This window comes from Suricata suricatta, chromosome 6 (genome assembly GCF_006229205.1).
Source record: "Suricata suricatta isolate VVHF042 chromosome 6, meerkat_22Aug2017_6uvM2_HiC, whole genome shotgun sequence".
Lineage (NCBI taxonomy): Eukaryota > Metazoa > Chordata > Mammalia > Carnivora > Herpestidae > Suricata > Suricata suricatta.
In genome coordinates this window covers 1,244,960-1,264,040 of record NC_043705.1, presented here as the reverse complement: position 1 = coordinate 1,264,040, position 19,081 = coordinate 1,244,960, and the positions used below count along the sequence as shown (strand labels likewise).

Genomic DNA, 19,081 nt, shown 5'->3' with positions numbered 1-19,081 from the left:
TCTCTCTCTCTCTCTCTCTCTCTCTCTCTCTCTCTGTACCTCCCCTGCTTGCTTGCTCTCTCTCTCTCAAAACAAACAAACATTAAAAAAACATAAATTAGTGATCATCTCGTTCCTGCCAACATGCTCTAGTGACTTCCTTTCACATGCAGAGTAAGACCCATAAACTCATTGCGTTGCGTAAGGCCTCATGTGACTGAAAACTCTCTATTTGCTTTTAACAGGTTGTGTGGAATGTATTTCAATTATGATACAAAATGTGCATTAGAAGTACTTCAAGAAGAAAAGCCTGAATTGACCATCGTCTTTGAGCCTTCCTGGTAGAAGTAGAAGCTTGCTAGCAGATGCCAGCGTTCTGGCTCCCTGCCATCCGATGTGGACACGTGGAAGGGAGCCCTCCTCCACCCAGGGTTAAGACCATCACTCCACGATTCTTCTGGTCCAGAGCGGGACAGCGAAATCTTGCTGATTGTGCCTTTGTGTTGAGACTGTGATCGTCGCCTGTACCCTGGCTTGAAGACACGGGACCAGGAAATCATCCAGACGGTGGCATTCTCTTCGTACAAGCTTAGTTGAAGGATATGCTCCTCCTGCTGACTTCATGTAACTAACTCATTTAAGAAAACACGTTTTCTGTGTTTTGTTTTCTTTTTTTTACTTTCTCAATCTCCTTTCCCTCATATCTTTTTCTCACTTCTCTTTGTTCTGTTTACTTTCACCCATATCATCACACTTACATTCTTTCCCTTAACTGATGGTAACAAAAAGTAAACTCCATATTATGTTGCAATTTTGTGGCAGCAACTTATTTATTTAAAATTTTTGTAACAGGTATATTTTCTAATAAAATAATTCATGTTTATTGTACCTCGTTGACAAGTCAGAAAATATAAAACCTTTTTGTATTTGTTGATTTAAATTGTTTCTTTTTCTTAATTTTAAAAGAAGGTGCCCAGAAATCTTTTAACTTTATAGATAAGTTAAGTTGCTTTATGCATTTCAAAAATATCTTCACCAAATGCTTCAGTTGTAATACATGGGGGGAAAATCACTTTGCCCTAACTCTGATGGTTGAAACTTCAGCTCTGGTAAGACAGGACGTTGAAAATCATGTACAGGACAGTTTTAAAGTAGATGGAGCCCATTATCATAAATAGAAGTATTATGTAGAAAATACATTTTACCTTAATTATAAGAGCTTATCTTGGACTTATCAAAGGAGCAGTTCATCTGCCATTCTTTGCATAGCATTAAATCATTAATAAATGTTGATTAATGATTCTCTACACATGGGCGATTCTTGATCCACATGGGATTGTGGAGGATGAAAACATTGCTTCCTCTGTCAGATGAACCGTCCAGACTCTGCTGCTCACAGTGTGGCTGTGGAGTGTTGATGAAGTAGCATGCGCAGGAATATGCAGGAATCCCTTTACTGAGCATGCTTTTTAGATGAGCTGACTTTTCCTTGGTGGGACGTCTCCATCAAGGAAGCACTATGTGATTTATATTCTGTCGCAAACTGTTTGCTTGTCTAGAAGCAGCACTTGTGAGTAACTGTGGTCTAGGTTTTTGTTTTTTTTGCATCTGGGCGAAGTGAACTATTACAGACTGTCTGCTGCAAGCATCTGGACACACAAGGTAACATGTAATTAAAACACAGTGAAGCTGGAAAGAGGAAAAACAACTTCTGGGCACCAAGAACTTAAAATTTACTCCTCAATGACCAGAGGAATATCTGAATAAATACAAATCCCACAATCTATTCATTTGGGAATATCTATGAGTCTTTCCACACCAGTAGAAGTAAAGAATAAGTAAAGTTACCAGATAGAAGATCAATATATAAGCATCAACAGCATGCAATTGGAAAAAAATTAATTCTCAACCATAATAATAAAGACTGGATGAGGTATGAAGCAGCAACACAAGCTAACCTCTGAAGAGAAGTTTAAACATGTGTGTAGTCTGAAAGTTATCATGCCACAGTTGGCAAAGAGAAATAATGACCTTATAAAGAACAGCAATTAGATAGTACCCTGACCACCTAATGAAAAGATCAGTGGGTGCAATGGAGGTCTGTTTTTGGATAAGATAGCTGGACAAGGAACTGTTGTCTCGTGTGTAATTCTCGCTGAGCATGCATCAGGAAGCACCAGATCAACTCCAAGTGAGGAAGTTCTACTAAAAAGGGGAGTTCTATTACTATTGTTATTGTTATTATTATTATTATTATTATTATCATTTTGAGAGACTGAGAGTAACTGGAGGGAGGAAGGGAGAGGGAAAGACAGAGAATCTCAAGTAGGTTCCGCACTCAGTGTGGAGCTCAGTGTGGGCCTTACTGCATGACCCTGGGATCATGACCTGACCTGGAATCACTCAACAGACAGAGTCACCCAGGCTTCCCATCATTGTGGTTTTGATTTGTATTTTCCTGATGATGAGTGATGTTGAGAGCATATTTTCATGTGTCTGTTAGCTACCTAGATGTCTTCATTGGAAAAATTATTCATGTCTTCTACTCATTTCTTAACTAGATGATTTGGTGGGGGGTGGGGGAGGGTGTTGAGTTTGGTAAGGTGGTTTTGTTTTTGTTTTTGTTTTTACAGATTTTGAGTACTAACCCTTTATCTGATATAGCATTTGCAAATATCTTCTCCCATTCTGTAGGCTGACGTTAGTTTTGTTAATTGTTTCCTTCACTGTGCAGAAGTGTTTGGTTTTTTGTTTTTTGTTTTTTGTTTTTAACTAGATGAGGTCCCAATAATTCATTTTGCTTTTATTTTCTCTGCCTCTGGAGATGCGTCAAATAAGAAGTTGCTGCAGCCTCAGTCAAAGAGGCTGCTGCCTGTTTTCTCCTCTAGGATTTTGATGGTTTCCTGTAAAGATGCATTTTGATAGTAGAGTTAAATGTACAGTAATGTGACTATAGTTAACAATACTGTATTGTAGGGAAGCCTGGGTGGCTAAGTGGATTAAGCATTCATCTTTGGCTCAGGTCATGATCTCACGGTCTGTGGGTTTGAGCCCCACATCGGGCTCTGTGCTGACAGCTCAGAGCCTGGAGCTGCTTCAGATTCTGTGTCTCCCTCTCTCTCTGCCCCTCCCTCACTCAGGCTCTGTTTCTCTGCCTCAATAATAAATAAAATCATAACAATATTTAAACTTTAAAGAAAAAAACAATACTGTATTGTATTCTTGAAATTTGCTAAGAAGGTAGATCTTTTTTTTTTGTATTTATTTATTTATTTTTTTCCCATAATATTTTATTGTCAAGTTGTTTTCCATACAACACCCAGTGCTCTTCCCCTTAAGTGCCCTCCACCATCACCACCACCTGTCTTCCCCTCTCCCCCCTCCCCCCCAACCCTCAGTTCATTCTCAGCTTTCAATAGTCTCTCAAGTTCTGTATCCCTCTCTCTCCCCAACTCTCTCTCCCTCCTCCGTTCCCCCTGGTTCTCCATTAGGTCTCTCTTGTTTTCCTGCTAGACCTATGAGTGCAAACATATGGTTTCTGTCCTTCTCTGCCTGGCTTACTTCACTCAGCATGACACCCTCGAGGTCCATCCACTTTCCTACGAAGGGCCGTGGGGTACTACATGGCAATGAGAAGAAGGTAGATCTTAAGGGTTCTCATCTCGCATGCGCATCCACAACAACACAAAAGGGTGACTGATGATGGACATGCTGAGGAGCTTGATTGTGGTGACATTTCACGATGTATACTCCTTTCAAAACATCACATTATACACTCTATATGTTTTATATATATAAATAAATAAACTTGGATAAAAAAGACAACAAATTGCATTGCATGACATGTAAACATTTGACACAGATCACCAAACTAACAATGGAATTATAATAAAAGCAATAATACTATTGTTTCCTTTGGGGAGAAAAAAAATAAATGTATAAACCACGTAGAAGAAAATAGAGCAAAATATCTGAGATATAAGCTTCATGTGTTTCTTGAATAGACAAAATGACAAAATATAAAGCAAAGGTTGGTAAAGTAAATTACATTAAAAAGTAAAACTTTTGAGTATTGTTGGAAAGCTAACATTTCAGCCCCAGCTAAGCCATCCTGTGCTGGGCTGGGGTCCACAATTTCCTCCAGCCGTCACTGTGCTCACCGGCTGCACAGATACAATGTGACCCATCAGTGGACCACTAATCTCTCTCCGCCTTTCAGCCTGGCGGCTCCTGTGACAATGCGTAGGGCACTTGCAGACCTGCCCCAGGCTCCACAAAGCTGGTGACCTGGGAGCTCCCTTTGACCACGGGGTGGGGGCCATGCAGAAGACTCCCACTGCCTTTCTGCGATGACATTGTACACTCAGAAGACCTTGGTGGGTGCGAGCTCTGGACTTAGCTGTAGGGGACAATTTACTAGGTTTCCCTGGTATTCACTTTCCTTTTGCTATGGATTATATTGTGTCTCCTCACCCCACCCAGGCCGTTCCAATTCATATGTGAAAATCCTCACCCCTGGTACTTCAGAGCACTTTTTTGGAAATAGGGCCATTGTAGATGTAATTAGTAAAGGTGGAAATATGCTGGACTGGATGAGTCCTTATTTATACCTGATGTGGCCTGATATAAAGGAGGGGAATTTGGACGCAGACATGCACATGGGGAAAGCACCTTGCGAAGGCAGAGTTCTAGAAGCTGTGTGATACCAAGGATTTCCAGCAGACCAGCAGGACATAGCAGCGAGGCGTCGAATGGTTCTCCCTCGTTGGCCTTTGGAGGAAGCACCTCTGCTGACCTAGTCCTGCCTCCACAACTCTGAGGAGATACATTTGTATCATGTAAACCACAGCCTGTGGCAGCCTTAGTAAAGGAAGATAGCCCATTAACAGCAAAATGTATAGTCGGGTTAAAATGGCACCATTCGCTCCCAGAATTGAGGCTATCACTGGGATTCAGTGGACCTTTCTTAGTGACCAGACTTTGAAGAAATGTTTGTAGGAATGAAGGAGGTCCACCCTACCCAATATGTACTCATCTTAATTAGATAAAACTGCAACGATGCTTTTTCAAATGAGGTCATATTCTGAGGTGTATGAATTCTGGGAAACACAATTCCAACTCATAAATGTACCCTCTACCCAAATTCATGTTCGTTTCACATGTAAAATATATTTATTGTCTCCCAATGTTCGCCAAAGTCCTAACCCATTCCAATATCCAATTTCATACAAATACCATCTGAATCAGATTTGGGTGAGATGTGAGGGATGATACATCCTTTCCAGCTGTGAATGTGTAAAGTCAGATATCATACCATGTGCTTCCCAAATACAGTGGTGGGGCAGGTGTAAGATCGATGTTCCCATTCCAGGGGAGAAGAATAAAAACTGAAATAGGAGTCATTGGTCCCAAGCAATATGCGACCTGATGGCAGATTTCATTAGATTCTAAGGCTTGAGAATAATCCTCTGTGGCTGTGCTGTGCCCTCCTTGCCTGATCCCCGGGACTGAGGAAGGCACAATGCCATGCCTGGGGCTGTACCTTCGGACCTGATGGCCGTGGAAGCCTTGTCCAACTCTGGACCAGCTTTGGGATCATTCTTCCTTTTCTTGAAGGTTAATGTATATTTCCAAATACATAGCTTGGTTGACCCTTTTCCTGCCTGTAGAATTTTACACGGACAGCATTCCATCATGGAATTGAGGATCTGTCTTCTTAAGCTTCCAAGCTGTCAGTGTTTTTGCGGATGAAACATTCACAAAAATGTTGTTGGTCTCCTGTGCAATTCACAGGGGTCCAAACCATCAGAGAAGAAGAGAAGAAGGTCTTTCATAGATCTTTCCCATATACCACACCTCTACTCCTGGCTTCAGCTCAGATGGTTGATTTGGTAATGTCATTGTTGGATTGTGAAAGTGATATGTATAGCTATTTAGGTTAGTATGGTATGGTTTAAATATTTACTTTTTATGTATAGTCAATTAGATTGAGACAGCTTCATGTTCTAGTGCTGTGTCTAGTGGCTCCACCTAGTGGATCTACTTATTTTTCTATATAAAATAATCCCTTCAAATAATAACAGTTTTTTATCTTTCTCATTCTTTTATGTCTTATTTTTTCTTCTTAGTTTGTTCATTATATAGTTTTTGCTGCTGGGAGTGGTTGTGAATACCTCTGTTATGCTCCAAGGATTAATGGGAATCAACCTAAGATTCACAATTCTTGGTTTCTTTTTAGGGTAAAATGCTGTTTAGAGATTTTAATCGAGACTCTAGGCTCTGGGCTACTACTGGTTTATTATTATTAATAAGCAAATAAGTAAGTATTTCATAGTGAAATTTCCTACTCCAAAATAAGATTAAAGTGTTCTTTTTTTTTGGAGGGGGGAGGGGGAAAAGCCACGTTTTACTTAGATGGCCAGGGTCTTATATACCATAGGTGATTACATCATTTCTTTAATGGTTACATAGTTCAAGATTTTTGAAGTAAAGACATGCTCTGGAAAAGGTAATTTTTATCAGGACAGTAGTAAATAAAAGGAAACAATCAAGTCATTACAAGGGAGGGATTCCTCAATAATAGTCTGGCTACAAGTGGAAGATGAGCCTGAAGAATTCTATGAGGAGAGATTTACATTCCTTAAGGCACTTCATCAGTGATGCATGGGCAGGAGGCTTATCCTCCTACTCCAAAATAAGATTAAAGTGTTCTTAACTTCCTTGGTTCTATTAATTTATTATTATTATTTTAAAATATAATTTGTTGTTAAATTAACTAACATACAGTGTATAGAATGTGCTTTTGATTTTTGGAGTAGAATCCTTTGGTTCATTGCTTACATACAACACCCAGTGCCCATCCCAACAAAACCCTCCTCAGTGCCCAGCACCCATTTTCCCCTCTCCCCCCACACCCCTGTCAAAAGTACATACTTTGGGGGGGGGCAGTATTTCCAAACCACATGTCTGGCAAAAAAAACTATTATGTAGGATATATAGGGAAATCTCAAATTCAAAAACAGAAAACAAGTAGAAAACAGGCAAACAAGATACACTGAGGAAAGATGAAAAGAGCTCATCATTGATAGTCATAAGAGACTTTAAAATTAAAATCACAGTGAGCATCATTAAACACCTATAAGAATGGGTAAAATTGAAAAAAAAAATTAGTGACAATACCAAATGCTTGCAGGGCTACAGATAACCTCTACTACTCATATGTTGCTGGTGGGACTGGTATGTTGTGTTCTTGTCCTGGAAAGCTTATGGTAATTTCTTACAAAATTAGACAGATGTCTTCTGAATAACTCAGCGATGCACTCTTAGGCATTGATCCCAGAGAGACACAATTCTAGTGGTCACAAAAAAGCCTGTCATAAAGGTTCATAGGAGCTTTATTCTTATAGGCCTAAACTTGGAGACAGCTCAGAAACTTCCAGTGGTGAATGAGTTGATGAACTGGTACATGAATACTCTGGTATAACTATTTGACAATGAAAGGAAAAAAAAAACTATTGATACACACAACAACCTAGATGAATTCCAGAGAATTATGCTGAATGGGAAGTGCGAATCCTGAAATATGACTCTCTATATAATTCTATTTGTATAAACTTCTTGAACTGACCAAAATGTGGAAACACAGAATAGATAGATTGATGCCAAGATTTAAGAGGGGTGATGGGCTGTGGGAGAAGCAGGTGTGGCAGGTGAAGGATCCCCGTGGGAATGGAAGCACTCTGTATCTTGTGCGTATCAATGTCAGTGTGCTTGTTGGTATGTTGCATTAGGGTTTTGAAAGATGTTACCATTGTGGGGGCAGTGGGTAAACGGTTTATGGGCTATCTTGATTAATTCTTACAGCTGCATATGCATCTATAATTATCTCAAAATACAATGTTTCATTTAAAACAAACCCAGTGTACCAGGCCCAGTGAAGATACATTAGTAATAAGGTTGTAACGGTTCAGAGGTTATCGTTTTCTTCAGGTATTTCATGAATGAAAACTCATATACTTGCTTCTTGTCATTATTCTGGTCAGACATGGAGTTCTTGCTTCACAGAAAGTGATGAGTGGGAATGACAGTGAGGATAATATAGAAGGCCCCAGTGTGTCTTCCTCTTGATTAGATTTGTATTCTGGATTCCTCTTGTAGAGTCCAGAATTATGAGATGCACCAGTTGTGAAGCCAGAGTCTTACAGCTTTGAATCCACATGAGAATCAATCAGCCCCATTGTGAGGCTGGTGCTGGAAGTGTGCATGCCATATTTCTGCCTCTCTTGCTCATTTCTATTAGGCCTCATGCATATGGGATGGACCAGGCAGGTAGGCTGCAGGCTGATGTTGGGAAGGAGACTTGCTCTGTCCTTCTTTGGCTTCTTTCTTGTTCATTGAATCTGCAGGGGTAGTAGATTAGGTAAAAGTGGTTGAATCAAGATTCTCCATTGGGTGGTGAGCAAAACCAGCATTTCCTCAATGACATGAGCCCAGCCAGAAATGCTCCTAACTCAGAAGGAGGGTGTCTGAAGATTGATGCTCCCAGGAGCCTCTTCTCCAGGCCATCAGTTTGCAGCACTCCTGATCTTTCCTTGTGCCCCTCCAGCACTAGCGGCTGCTCCTTTTTGCTCTTGGTCGCCTTTGATATCTATTAGATAATGATTTCTTGTAACAAATACTCTCTTTTTAATTTTTACTAAAATTTTTAAAAAATTTATTCATTTTTGAGAGAGAGAGGTGGGAGGGGGAGTAAATGAGCCACATAGGAGCAGAGAGAGGTTGACATAGAATCTGATGCAGGCTCTAGGCTCTGAGCAGTCAGCACAGAGCCCAACACAGACCTAGAACTCGCAAAGTGTAAGATCATGACCTGGGCCAAAGTTGGAGGCTCAACCGACAGCCTCCAGGCACTCCTTATGCACTTTTTCAATAATGGAAAAGGTGTCTACTTCCTGATGGTAGTCTGATTGGGAGCAATGTCTCTTCTGCATTCAAGTTGAAAATATTACCAGCTGCGTCACATTTACTTTTTATTAGACCATTGTCTGTGTGAGACAGGCAATTGGCCCCTCCCTCCATTAGAGCTGGTTGAGAATCCTCATGAATGCAAACCAGCAAACGAACTGGAAAAAGCTGACTTTTCCTGGAGACTGAGCCCCTCTTCACTGTTCAGTGGTCATTCTGTCTTTGCCTAGGAGTCTCCTGAAAGCTCCCTTCATGTCCTTGTTCCTCAAAGTGTAGATGAGTGGGTTGAGAGTGGGGGTCACCACAGTGTAGAACAGAGTTAGGAACTTTCCTCCCTTCTGGGAAAAATGACTCCGGGGTCGGATGTAGACAGCCGTGACACTGCAGTAGAAGAGAAACACGACAGCCAGGTGGGAGGAGCAGGTGCGGAAGGCCTTGGTCCTTCCATCCTGGGACTGGATGGCCAGCACCGCCTGTGCGATACGGCCATAGGAGACCAGGATGAGCAGGAGGGGCCCCATCAGGAAGACGGCACCTATCACTGAGATCTGGAGCTCATTGACCCGTGTGTCTCCACAGGCCAGGCGGATCAGTGCAGGGACCTCACAGACAAAGTCATCAACCTGGTGGTGACGGCAAAAGGGGAGTTTCATGGTGGATGGAGACTGCACCAATGTGCCAAAAACCCCACTTGCCCAAACCAGGAATGCCAGCCTGTGACACAGGGGTGGGCGCATGATGACTGCATAGTGCAGGGGTCGGCATACAGCCACATAGCGGTCGAAGGCCATGACCAGCAGCAGAACACATTCTGAGGCCCCGAGTCCCAGGAAGATGTAGAGCTGGACAGCACAACCTAGATAGCTGATGGTCTTGTCAGAGCTCCAGAAATTGACCAGCATCTGAGGGATGCAGCTGGTGGTAAAGCAGAGGTCCAGGGCAGAGAGGTGGGTGAGGAAGAAGTACATGGGGGTGTGGAGGTGGGGGTCCAGGTGAGACAGGAGTATGATGGTGGTGTTGCCCGCTAGGGTGACGGTGTAAAAGACAGACACCACCACAAATAGGGTCCTTTCTAGCCTGGGATTATCTGAGAAGCCCAGGAGGATGAAGCCGTCTGGAACGGTGCCATTGGCATGTCTATCCAGCGCCCACCTAGATCTAAAACGAGCAACACATCAGTTAGAACACCACCTAAAAGAGGTGGAGAAAAGAGATTTTTGATTTTAGAAAATTTCCCCTTTCTCTATTTATATTTTCTCTAAATGGTTACTGACCTTTCTTTCGTCTCTGTCCCTTTTTGGACATTTTCATCCATTAATTTCTTCAAACTTGGATGATTCTAGCATGTTCTATGATGCTCCTAGAACATGAGACTGTAGTAGGTAATCATTTAAAAACTAACCCTTGCCAGTACACCTGAGTGGTTCAGTTGGTTAAGTGTCTCCTCTTGATTTTGGCTTAGGCTCTGATCTCAGTTTCATGAGATGGAGCCCTGTGTTAAGCTCTGCACTGAGCATAGAGCCTGATTGGAATTCTTCCTCTCTCTCTCTCTCTCTCTCTCTCCATCTGCCTGTCCCCTGCCCATGCTCTCTCTCTCAAAATAAATACATAAATTTAAAATAATAAAACTAACCTTTGCCACTACGAACAACTTATGCCAACAAACAGGACAGCCTAAACACAATGGAGAAGGATTTGAGAAACACACAAGCTACCAAAACTGATAAGGAGGACACAGAACATCCGAAGAGATTAACTACTAGTATAGAGATTGAATCAGTAATAAAAAATCTCCCAACAAAGAAAAGCCTAGGGCCAGATGTCTTCTTTGGTGAATTTTACCAGAAATTTATAAAAGAAATAATATCAATCCTTCTCAAACTTTACCAAAAAAATCAGAGGAAGAAATGCTGACTAACTCATTTAAAAAGGGCAGTATTACCTTAAAATCCAGATAAGAAAATGAGAGAAAAGAAAATCACAGACCAGTATCCCTTTTGGAAGGCAGCTATGCTCACCACCAGTATCCCTTTTGAATATAGATGCAAACATTTTCAGTAAAATGCTGGCACACTGAACTTAGCAGCATATTAAAATCATCAAAACATGCCCACGATCAATGTAGGACTTACCCTTGGGATGCAAGGATGAGTCAATATATGCAACTCAATCAATGCAATACATCACATTAATACAATAAAAGAAAAATATTATATGATCATTTCAGTACATGTGGAATAAGTACTTGACAAAATTTAATATCTGTTAATGATAAACGCTTCTTAAAAGTGTCGAGTCTTGTTGACAGTGTTGAGTATAGTCACATTCGTTTTAGGTGTACGACATAGTAATTCAACAGGTTTACACATTATGCAGTACTCAGAACAACTGGAGCCACAGTCTCTCCGTATATCACTATTACAGTATCAAGGAATATATTCCTTCTGCTGTGCCTTATAGGTCCCTGGCGTCTTCATTCCATAACTGGAAGTCTGTATTTTCCACTCCCTTTTACCCATTTTACCTGTCTTTTCTCCCTCTTCCCTTCTAGCAGTCATCAGTTTGTTCTGTGTTCTTATAGACCTGATTCTGCTTTTTGTTTGTTTATTTTCCATTTTTTTATTTAGATTCCACACGTGAGTGAAATCATTGGTATTTGTCTTTCTCATTCTGACTTATTTCACTTAGCATAAAACACTGTAGGTCCATCCGTGTTGTTACAAATGGCACTATCCCAGCCTTTTAAAAATGACTGGATAATATTCCATTGTGTAAGTATGACATTTCCTTATTCATTCACTTATCATGGACACTTGGGTTTCTTCCATATCTTGATCATTCTAAATATTACTGCAATACAGTTAAAGAAACAATCAACAAACTAAAAGGCAACCAATGGAATGATAAAAGATATTTGCAAATGAACTATTGGATAAAGTTTGACTATCCATAATCTATTAAGAATTTATTAAACTCAACACCTACAAAACAAATAGTCCAGTGAAGAAATGGACTAAAGACATGAATAGACACTTTTCCAAAGAATACATACAGATAGGTAACAGACACATGAAAAGGTGCTCAACATCACTCACCATCCGGGAAAGACAAATCAAAACCACGTGAGGTACCACCTCATCCCTGTCAGAATGGGTAACATTAACAACTCAGGAAATAATAATGTTGGCAAGGATGTGGAGAAAGGGAAACGTTTTGCAGTGTTGGTGAGAATGCAAACTGGTGCAGCCCCTCTGGAAAACTCTACAGAGGTTCCTCCCCAAGTTAAAAATAGATTTACCCCGAGACCCAGCAATTGCACTACTAGATATTTATCCTAGGAATGAATAGATGCTGATTCAAAAGGGCACATGCACCCCAATGTTGATAGCAGCACTGTCAACAATATCAAGAGTATGGAAAGGGCCCAAATGTCCACTGACTGATGAATGGATAAAGAAGATGTGGCATATTTATACAATGAAATATTACTTGGCGATCACAAAGAATGGAATCTTGCCATCTGCAACAACATGGATGGAACTAGAGTGTATTATGCTAAACAAAATAAGTCAGAGGAAGTCAGATAGCATATGATTTCACTCCTATGGAGAATTTAAAAAACAAAACATGGACATAGGGGATGGGAAGGCAAAATAAGATAAAAACAGAGAGGGAGTCAAACCATAGAGACTCAAATACAGAAAACAAACTGAGGGTTGATGGGGAATGGGGGCGAGGGGAAAGAGGGTGATGAGCATTGGGGAGGACCCTTGTTGGGATGAGCACTGGGTGTTGTAAGGAAACTTTTTGACAATAAATTATATTAAAATAATTAGTTCTTGAGCATTATTGTCACACCCCCATGTAAATGACAAGTAGAACTCAAAATAATTTTGTGCATAGTACACTCAAAAAAGCAGCCTAATTTTGACATTCAGATTTCTATGGCATTCTCTGTTTCAGAATGAATTAAAAATAAAATCGGTGGTGAGTGGGAAGAGATCAGTTTTGTAATTACCACATAATTGTGGTAGGGGATAAGGTGAACTGCAAGAAGGTGGTCAAAAGTCACTCACTTCCGGTTATAAAATAAGTAAATAAGGGATGTGATATATAAATGATGTCTATAGATTACACTGCTGTATGATGCATATGAACTTTGCTAAGAGAGTAGATCTGAAGAGATCTCATCACATGGAGAACAAATTTTTTTCTTTTTTTAAATTTTTATTGTATCTCCATGAGTAAGGGGTGTAATGATTTCATAATATAGGTAAGCCAAACCATTAAGCTGTACAGTTAAATTTATTCAGTGATGTATATCAATTATATCTTAATAAACTGGACAAAAGAACCCACCTACTTTTGTTATTCTTTTGCCACTAGCATTATTTGATTCTTCTACCCTATTCTTTAGAATCAAGGCTAACCTTTTGTTTCTGCTTAAGTTATGTTTTCTTTATGGAAGAAAAAAACCTAAACGAGTCCACTTTTGTACTCATCTTGAGTCACATCTGCCTTTTTCCTAAAGAGCAGAATTTGACTTCTACTATGTCATTGAGTGGTATTTCCATTGATCTTTGATGAAACCACCATACTTTTGAGAACTAATGATGTATTTCATGACAGTGCATGCTCAGTGTTCTCCTATTTGAAGTTGTGACAGAGGCTAGCAGCAGTCACCTAGCAGCTCTCTTTCCACGTCTGGAAAAGCCTAGACTAATTGATAAAAGCATATTAATTTAGTAGACATATCTCTCTCACTTGGCCCTCTGGGCCAAGCTGGCTGTGTTTGTTCCCCTAATAATACATGTATTCATGTCTCAACTTCTTGTTTGATTGAATTTCAAGTGTCTCAGAGACATTTTCAAACTGCTGATAAGAACATGCTGACTATGTCACTTCCTTTCGTGTTCTGGAATCTTGTGTGACAATCTCCCCTGGTATGAGAAATTATCACTATTGGGATTTGTGCTGCTGAAGTTTGTGCGAGCTGGGTTAGAGTTGGCTACGGACACCTCTCTCCAGTCATTGCAAGTCCTTCCTATGCAGCCAACACCGCGTGGTCTCACAGGCTGTGCTCTGGACTGAACTCTGCCAATACCCAAGGCAATGGCTCTGTGGTTCTCACTCAGGAAACTGGTCCCTACACTTCCCTTTCCTGACCCATCTGTCTTCCCTGTCCAGTCTTGATAATTCATGTAAAACCCCAGTCAGAGCCTAAACTAGAGAAACTTCTGGTTACAGATGACAGACATTGGAGAATCTAGGCATACATTTGGGAGAGTCAGGCAAATCTAAAACGGCAGAGTAACAACAAAATGAGTGCCCACTGAGGAAAGAGCAATGTCTCACCTGGACTTTGTGCACATTCTGGGGGATTAAGAAGTGTTTCTGTGTTGGATGTTATGGACTCATGATAAAACAAAGTCCCCATTGCACCCTGCACAGAGACCTTTGGTTGTTCTCTAACTCTGACAATTCCCCAGCTGTGGCATTGCTGACTTCATTCAGCCCGTCCACATGCATGTGCAACGTTCCACCTTCCCCCCATTGCCTCCAGCAACACTGATGATCAGGACATCATGGTGTCTGCCACCTGCGAGGTTTTACAGAATTAGTTTTACATAAGCTACTTTGAATTTAGGAAAATATTCTTTTGGCTGCTAATGGTTTAACGTAGGTAACATTTCTCTCACCATCTGCATCTAAATTCTTGACCTGCCAACAATCTTCAGTTTGTATCACCAATGCATTCCTGCCCGAGTTTTTGTTATTAATATTTAAAATCATTATGTATTAATTTAGTTTATTATAAAATGATATTAGCTATTAATGATAAAGTAAATGCATCTTTTTAACTTTTATTCATCTAACTTCATGCCCATTTTCATTCTTATGTGACAGTTATCTATAGTCTCTTACAAATGGCTAAGCCTAACGTTGACCTATTGTGGCAAGTGCCTGGCATTGGAAACTCCATGCAAATACCAAAGTACTCTGTCCTTAGCTGCAGATGTGGATTTCTGAAGTTTCTGAATATCCAGAGAACCGTTAACTAGGGGAAACACACACTAATCACAATCCCTTCTGAGTATGTGCTTGGAATATGTTCCTTTCCCCCTCATAGCCATTCCCAAAGGCATCTGTTTTGTTCCCACTGCCTTCTTAGGATTTCATGGTATGGTATTTCAGTCCAGGCTTGGTCATGGCTTGAATGGTGGAGTAAATGACTTACCTCCAGAACACCATAGTTGTTGAAAAGGGGCTAGAATTAGAGACCTGCTTTTATTAACATCTTGGTGCACAGAATCATGGAGAGATCACAGCCACCAGTACCCTGGAACTGTCCTGCCTACCTCAGAAAGACTCAGTCTGCTGAGATGATAAGCCACTGGGACCTCGTCCCAGTTGGAAATTAGCCCTCCATCTGAATGTCTTCTATGGGGAGTTCTCAGCCACCTCAGTACTTATGTGTGCCTGCTCTGAGTCATTAGAGCGGGCGGACCCCTGAGGGCACACCACGAAGGATTTCCCTCTGTCTTTCATGCTGCTTAAGCCAGACTTCTTTTGTTCATAAGCCAATTTGGTCAATAGAAGCCTCAATAAATCCTATCGGTCTTTGGAGCCTTCTCCTCGGTATGGTTCCCAGGCTCATTTTTTTCAATACTCAACTGTTTGGATTCAGAATGCAGTGTTTTCTTCCTCATGGACAAAAGACAAAGATGCTCAGAGCAAACTTTGAGATCCAGGGGAAAAGTTTTTTAAATGTTACCTTTTATTTTAAGTGTTTATTGGTTTATTTTTGAGAGACACAAAGTGCGGGTGGGCAGAGAGAGAGGGAGAGAGGGTACCCCAAACAACCTCTGCACTGTCAGTGCAGAACTCAGCATGGGACTTGATCCCACAAACTGTGAGATCATGACCTAGGTCTCAACCAAGAGTTGGATGCTTAACTGACAGCCTCCTAGGTGTCCCATATTCTATTTATTCTAAATTTTATATGTGCTTATAGAAGAAAATTCATCATAATAAATTGCATATGATTTCTGTCCCTGTAGTAGTCATTGTCACGGTTTTATGCGTGGTCATAAAGTCACATACAATCTGAAGTATCTATCTATCTATTTATCTATCTATCTATCTATCTATCTATCTATCTATAAATTAATCAGCTACTTAGTTGTTTCTCCTAAAAGTGGAGAGAAATTTTAGGCTTGAAATCATCAAGGCAAGCAAATCAATACTTGGGTTTTCATGTTCTTCTACTTAGCAGCACGAAGACAAAATAAGTATAATAATCAAAAACCACCTTTTGCTAGTGGGGCAACATAGTGCTTTTAAAAGGATAAAAATATTTTATAAGTTTTTACCTCAGGTCAGTTAGCAATTGAGAATATCACTTGGCCTGTTAGATACTCAGTTTCCTCTTTTTGAATATTCTTGCCTTGGATGAGAGGATTTCCTGCGTCTGCCCAATGCCATCTTAGATTTCATTATGGCTGCCTTGTTAAGTAGATTACTAATAACAATGATGCCAAATGCCTAAGATGAGAACATAGCTGGATATTGAACATAAATTATAGAACCTTTTGTGCTACTAGTTCTTTGGTCTCTACAAGAGGGCCTGGAAGTCACCAGAGTTACAGTTTATAGTTACTTTGTACACATCTTTGCCTCATTCATTTGGTTGTGGAAAGATATGCAGTCCGGAGTGCTATGAAAAACTCCTCTCCTGCTCACAATTGTCAGGACCCTAAAGAAACCCTAGCTGTAAGGAAACTATATTTGGGGACCCAAGAAGACAAAGTAAGAAAGACAAAAACTAGGGTGCCTAGCTGGCTCAGTCAGTAGAATGTGTGACTCTTGATCTTGGGGCTGTGAGTTGAAGCCCCACATTGGGTGTAAACATTACCTAAGTAAAACTAAAAACTATAAAGAACAAAAACTGCTTGAAGGTAATAAAAGTAATGAGGAAGAGCATGATAATGTATGAAGACTCCTGACATGTGGGAGAGGAAGTGATGGAAAGTCGTCATTTCTGGCTGTGCTTTGTTTTCTGCTTTTGGAGTCTTGGGTTTGAGAAGTTTGAACAGGTGTCCTGTTACTAGAAGATTTTGTGGAATGCCACAACAAGTAGGGCCCCTGAACCTGATTCTGTGGGAAATATATGGCCAGTGGAATGGAGCCGAGGGAGAGACCCTGCAGATGTCAGCCTCAGAACCACACAGTGGAGTCCACCTACACCCCTGGCCCACAAATAATCATGAACTCCATGTAAGAGTTTAAAAATAATGATCAGGGCTAAGAATGGTTTCTGTATACCACTGAATCAGTGGATGCTTCAGCCTTAGTGGGAAGCCCTAGGGGCATGAGAAATCAGAGAGAATGAGAGGCACACATGAAAATATTTCAGAGAAATGTCCTAAAGAAATCTTTAGAGACAGGAAGTGGATGGTCGCCTAGGGCTGAGTGTGTGTGATGGCATGGTGGTTTTAGGGTGGAGGTTCGTTAAGGAAAATTGAAATTGTGGTAATGAATTTAGAACTCTGTGACAGTAAAAAAGTCATTGAATTATAATTTTGTTTACTGAAATCTATATTTATTTGAACTCTACATTTTAAATAAACTAATTATATTGTATAAAATTGTACTTCAGTAACATTGCTGATTCTTTTTCTTTAGGATTTCTTTTTTTTTTTTTTTTTGAGAGACATTTGAATACTGAAAACAACCTGAGGGCTGAAGGCGGAGGGGGAAAGGGGAAGGGAGGTGATGGTCATGGAGGAGGGCACTTGTGGGGAAGAGCACTGGGCGTTATATGGAAACCAACTTGGTAATAAACTATATAAAAAATAAATAAATTCAAGTTGGTTGTACAGAGCAATGCTGGCTTCAGGAGTGGAATTTGGTGATTCATCACTTAGTGAGACTGCTGTTTTTAGGTACTGCTGTTAGCTAAAGAGGTCTGTATCAGCTATCCCACTACATGTTTTTGCTTCAAGACTAAGTCCTTGACATTTTCTTCCTGATAGATTATTTTTATCATAGTCTTTTATCATACTTTTTAAAAATTGGATGTGACGTAGTACCTAACAACTGTAATGTTTTCCCAACAGGATAAAGACTGCTTCAGGCCGTTGTCTTTCCCTGATACGGTGGGTGACCAACACCAGTGGGGTGGCCAGCACTGTGTATGGGAGAGGGTGACAATGATTTATATTCATGGAGATTCAGGCAGTTATATGAAATGCATTAGCAAAGATGTTGTTAGTTCTTTCTCTGCCTCTCCTTTATGTCCAACCTTGACATATTATGAAGGCTACCCTTCACTGGCATTGGCCACACTTGTCTATGCAGGTCCTATGCCGTTTATTCCCTGCATTGTCTTTGCCCTATTTACTCTTTCTGCTGGGAGCTTCAAGAGACCACACAGTGCATCCCCACAGTCGGGAAGACTCCTAACCCAGCAGTGTGTCATGTTCATCTTTGGTTGGGTCTGCTGCTCTGGCATTGACTGAGGAGCAACATTTTAAATGAGAACTTTCAGTGACTCTGAGGCAAGGAGACCACAGTCCCCTTTGAGAAAATTTGCTCAGTAGGAGCAATGGACACATCCCCAGTAAGTCTCTTATTTGCCGTGCAGTCTTGAAGAATGCGATCTCTCTAAATCATACTCCCTTACTGTGTAAAAGGCAAATGCAAAATACATATTCTTGAAGGATATTTAAAATGATGTTTGTAAAGCTAGCCCTGAGCAGCAATACAGGAGACACTGGATAACTGGTATCCTTCTTTTTTTTTTAGTTTCCATGGGCTTCACGATTTTGACCTTTCCTGCTTGTATTGGGTACAACACAGAAGTCCTGTGCTAAGTGCAGGAATCAGAATTAGCCTGTGAAGTGCCTATTATTTCCAGCATGTTTCACAAATAAGAAAGCAACGAACTGAGGCATAATCATCAGTGTGTCTTCAATGCTGCCACTGGAACATGACTGGCCAGACTCTCAACTCATTCGTTTATGTGACAAGAATTTGCATATGCTGGCCACTGTGCTAATGCAGCAGGGGACAAAACAAAAACGTCTTTACCGTCACAGAATCCACATTCTCCGGGGCGGAACAAACACTAAGAAAA

General features: G+C 40.6%; 3 protein-coding genes across 9 annotated transcripts in view; 1 reads left to right on the top strand and 2 right to left on the bottom strand.

The window, feature by feature from the left end:
• NLRP3 (NLR family pyrin domain containing 3) overlaps nt 1-867 on the top strand; it is a 61,348-nt gene extending 60,481 nt beyond the window's left edge. For all 7 annotated transcript variants that reach the window (XM_029941478.1, XM_029941481.1, XM_029941479.1 and 4 more), the window contains one exon: nt 225-867. In XM_029941478.1, the coding sequence (XP_029797338.1) occupies nt 225-324 (100 nt within the window). In that variant the 3' untranslated portion in view covers nt 325-867. The remainder of the gene's footprint in view (nt 1-224) is intronic.
• An 8,273-nt stretch (nt 868-9,140) lies between these two features.
• LOC115294036 (olfactory receptor 2H2-like) lies at nt 9,141-15,195 on the bottom strand. Its single transcript, XM_029941737.1, has 2 exons — nt 15,182-15,195; nt 9,141-10,101 (listed from the first exon to the last, which is right to left on the bottom strand). The coding sequence occupies exons 1-2, from the start codon at nt 15,193-15,195 to the stop codon at nt 9,141-9,143; spliced, it is 975 nt and encodes a 324-aa protein (XP_029797597.1).
• Nucleotides 15,196-18,746: 3,551 nt separating this feature from the next.
• The window catches only part of LOC115293970 (olfactory receptor 2B11-like), a 7,877-nt gene continuing 7,542 nt past the window's right edge, over nt 18,747-19,081 (bottom strand). The window contains exon 2 of the mRNA XM_029941679.1: nt 18,747-18,780. Within this exon, the coding sequence (XP_029797539.1) occupies nt 18,747-18,780 (34 nt within the window). The remainder of the gene's footprint in view (nt 18,781-19,081) is intronic.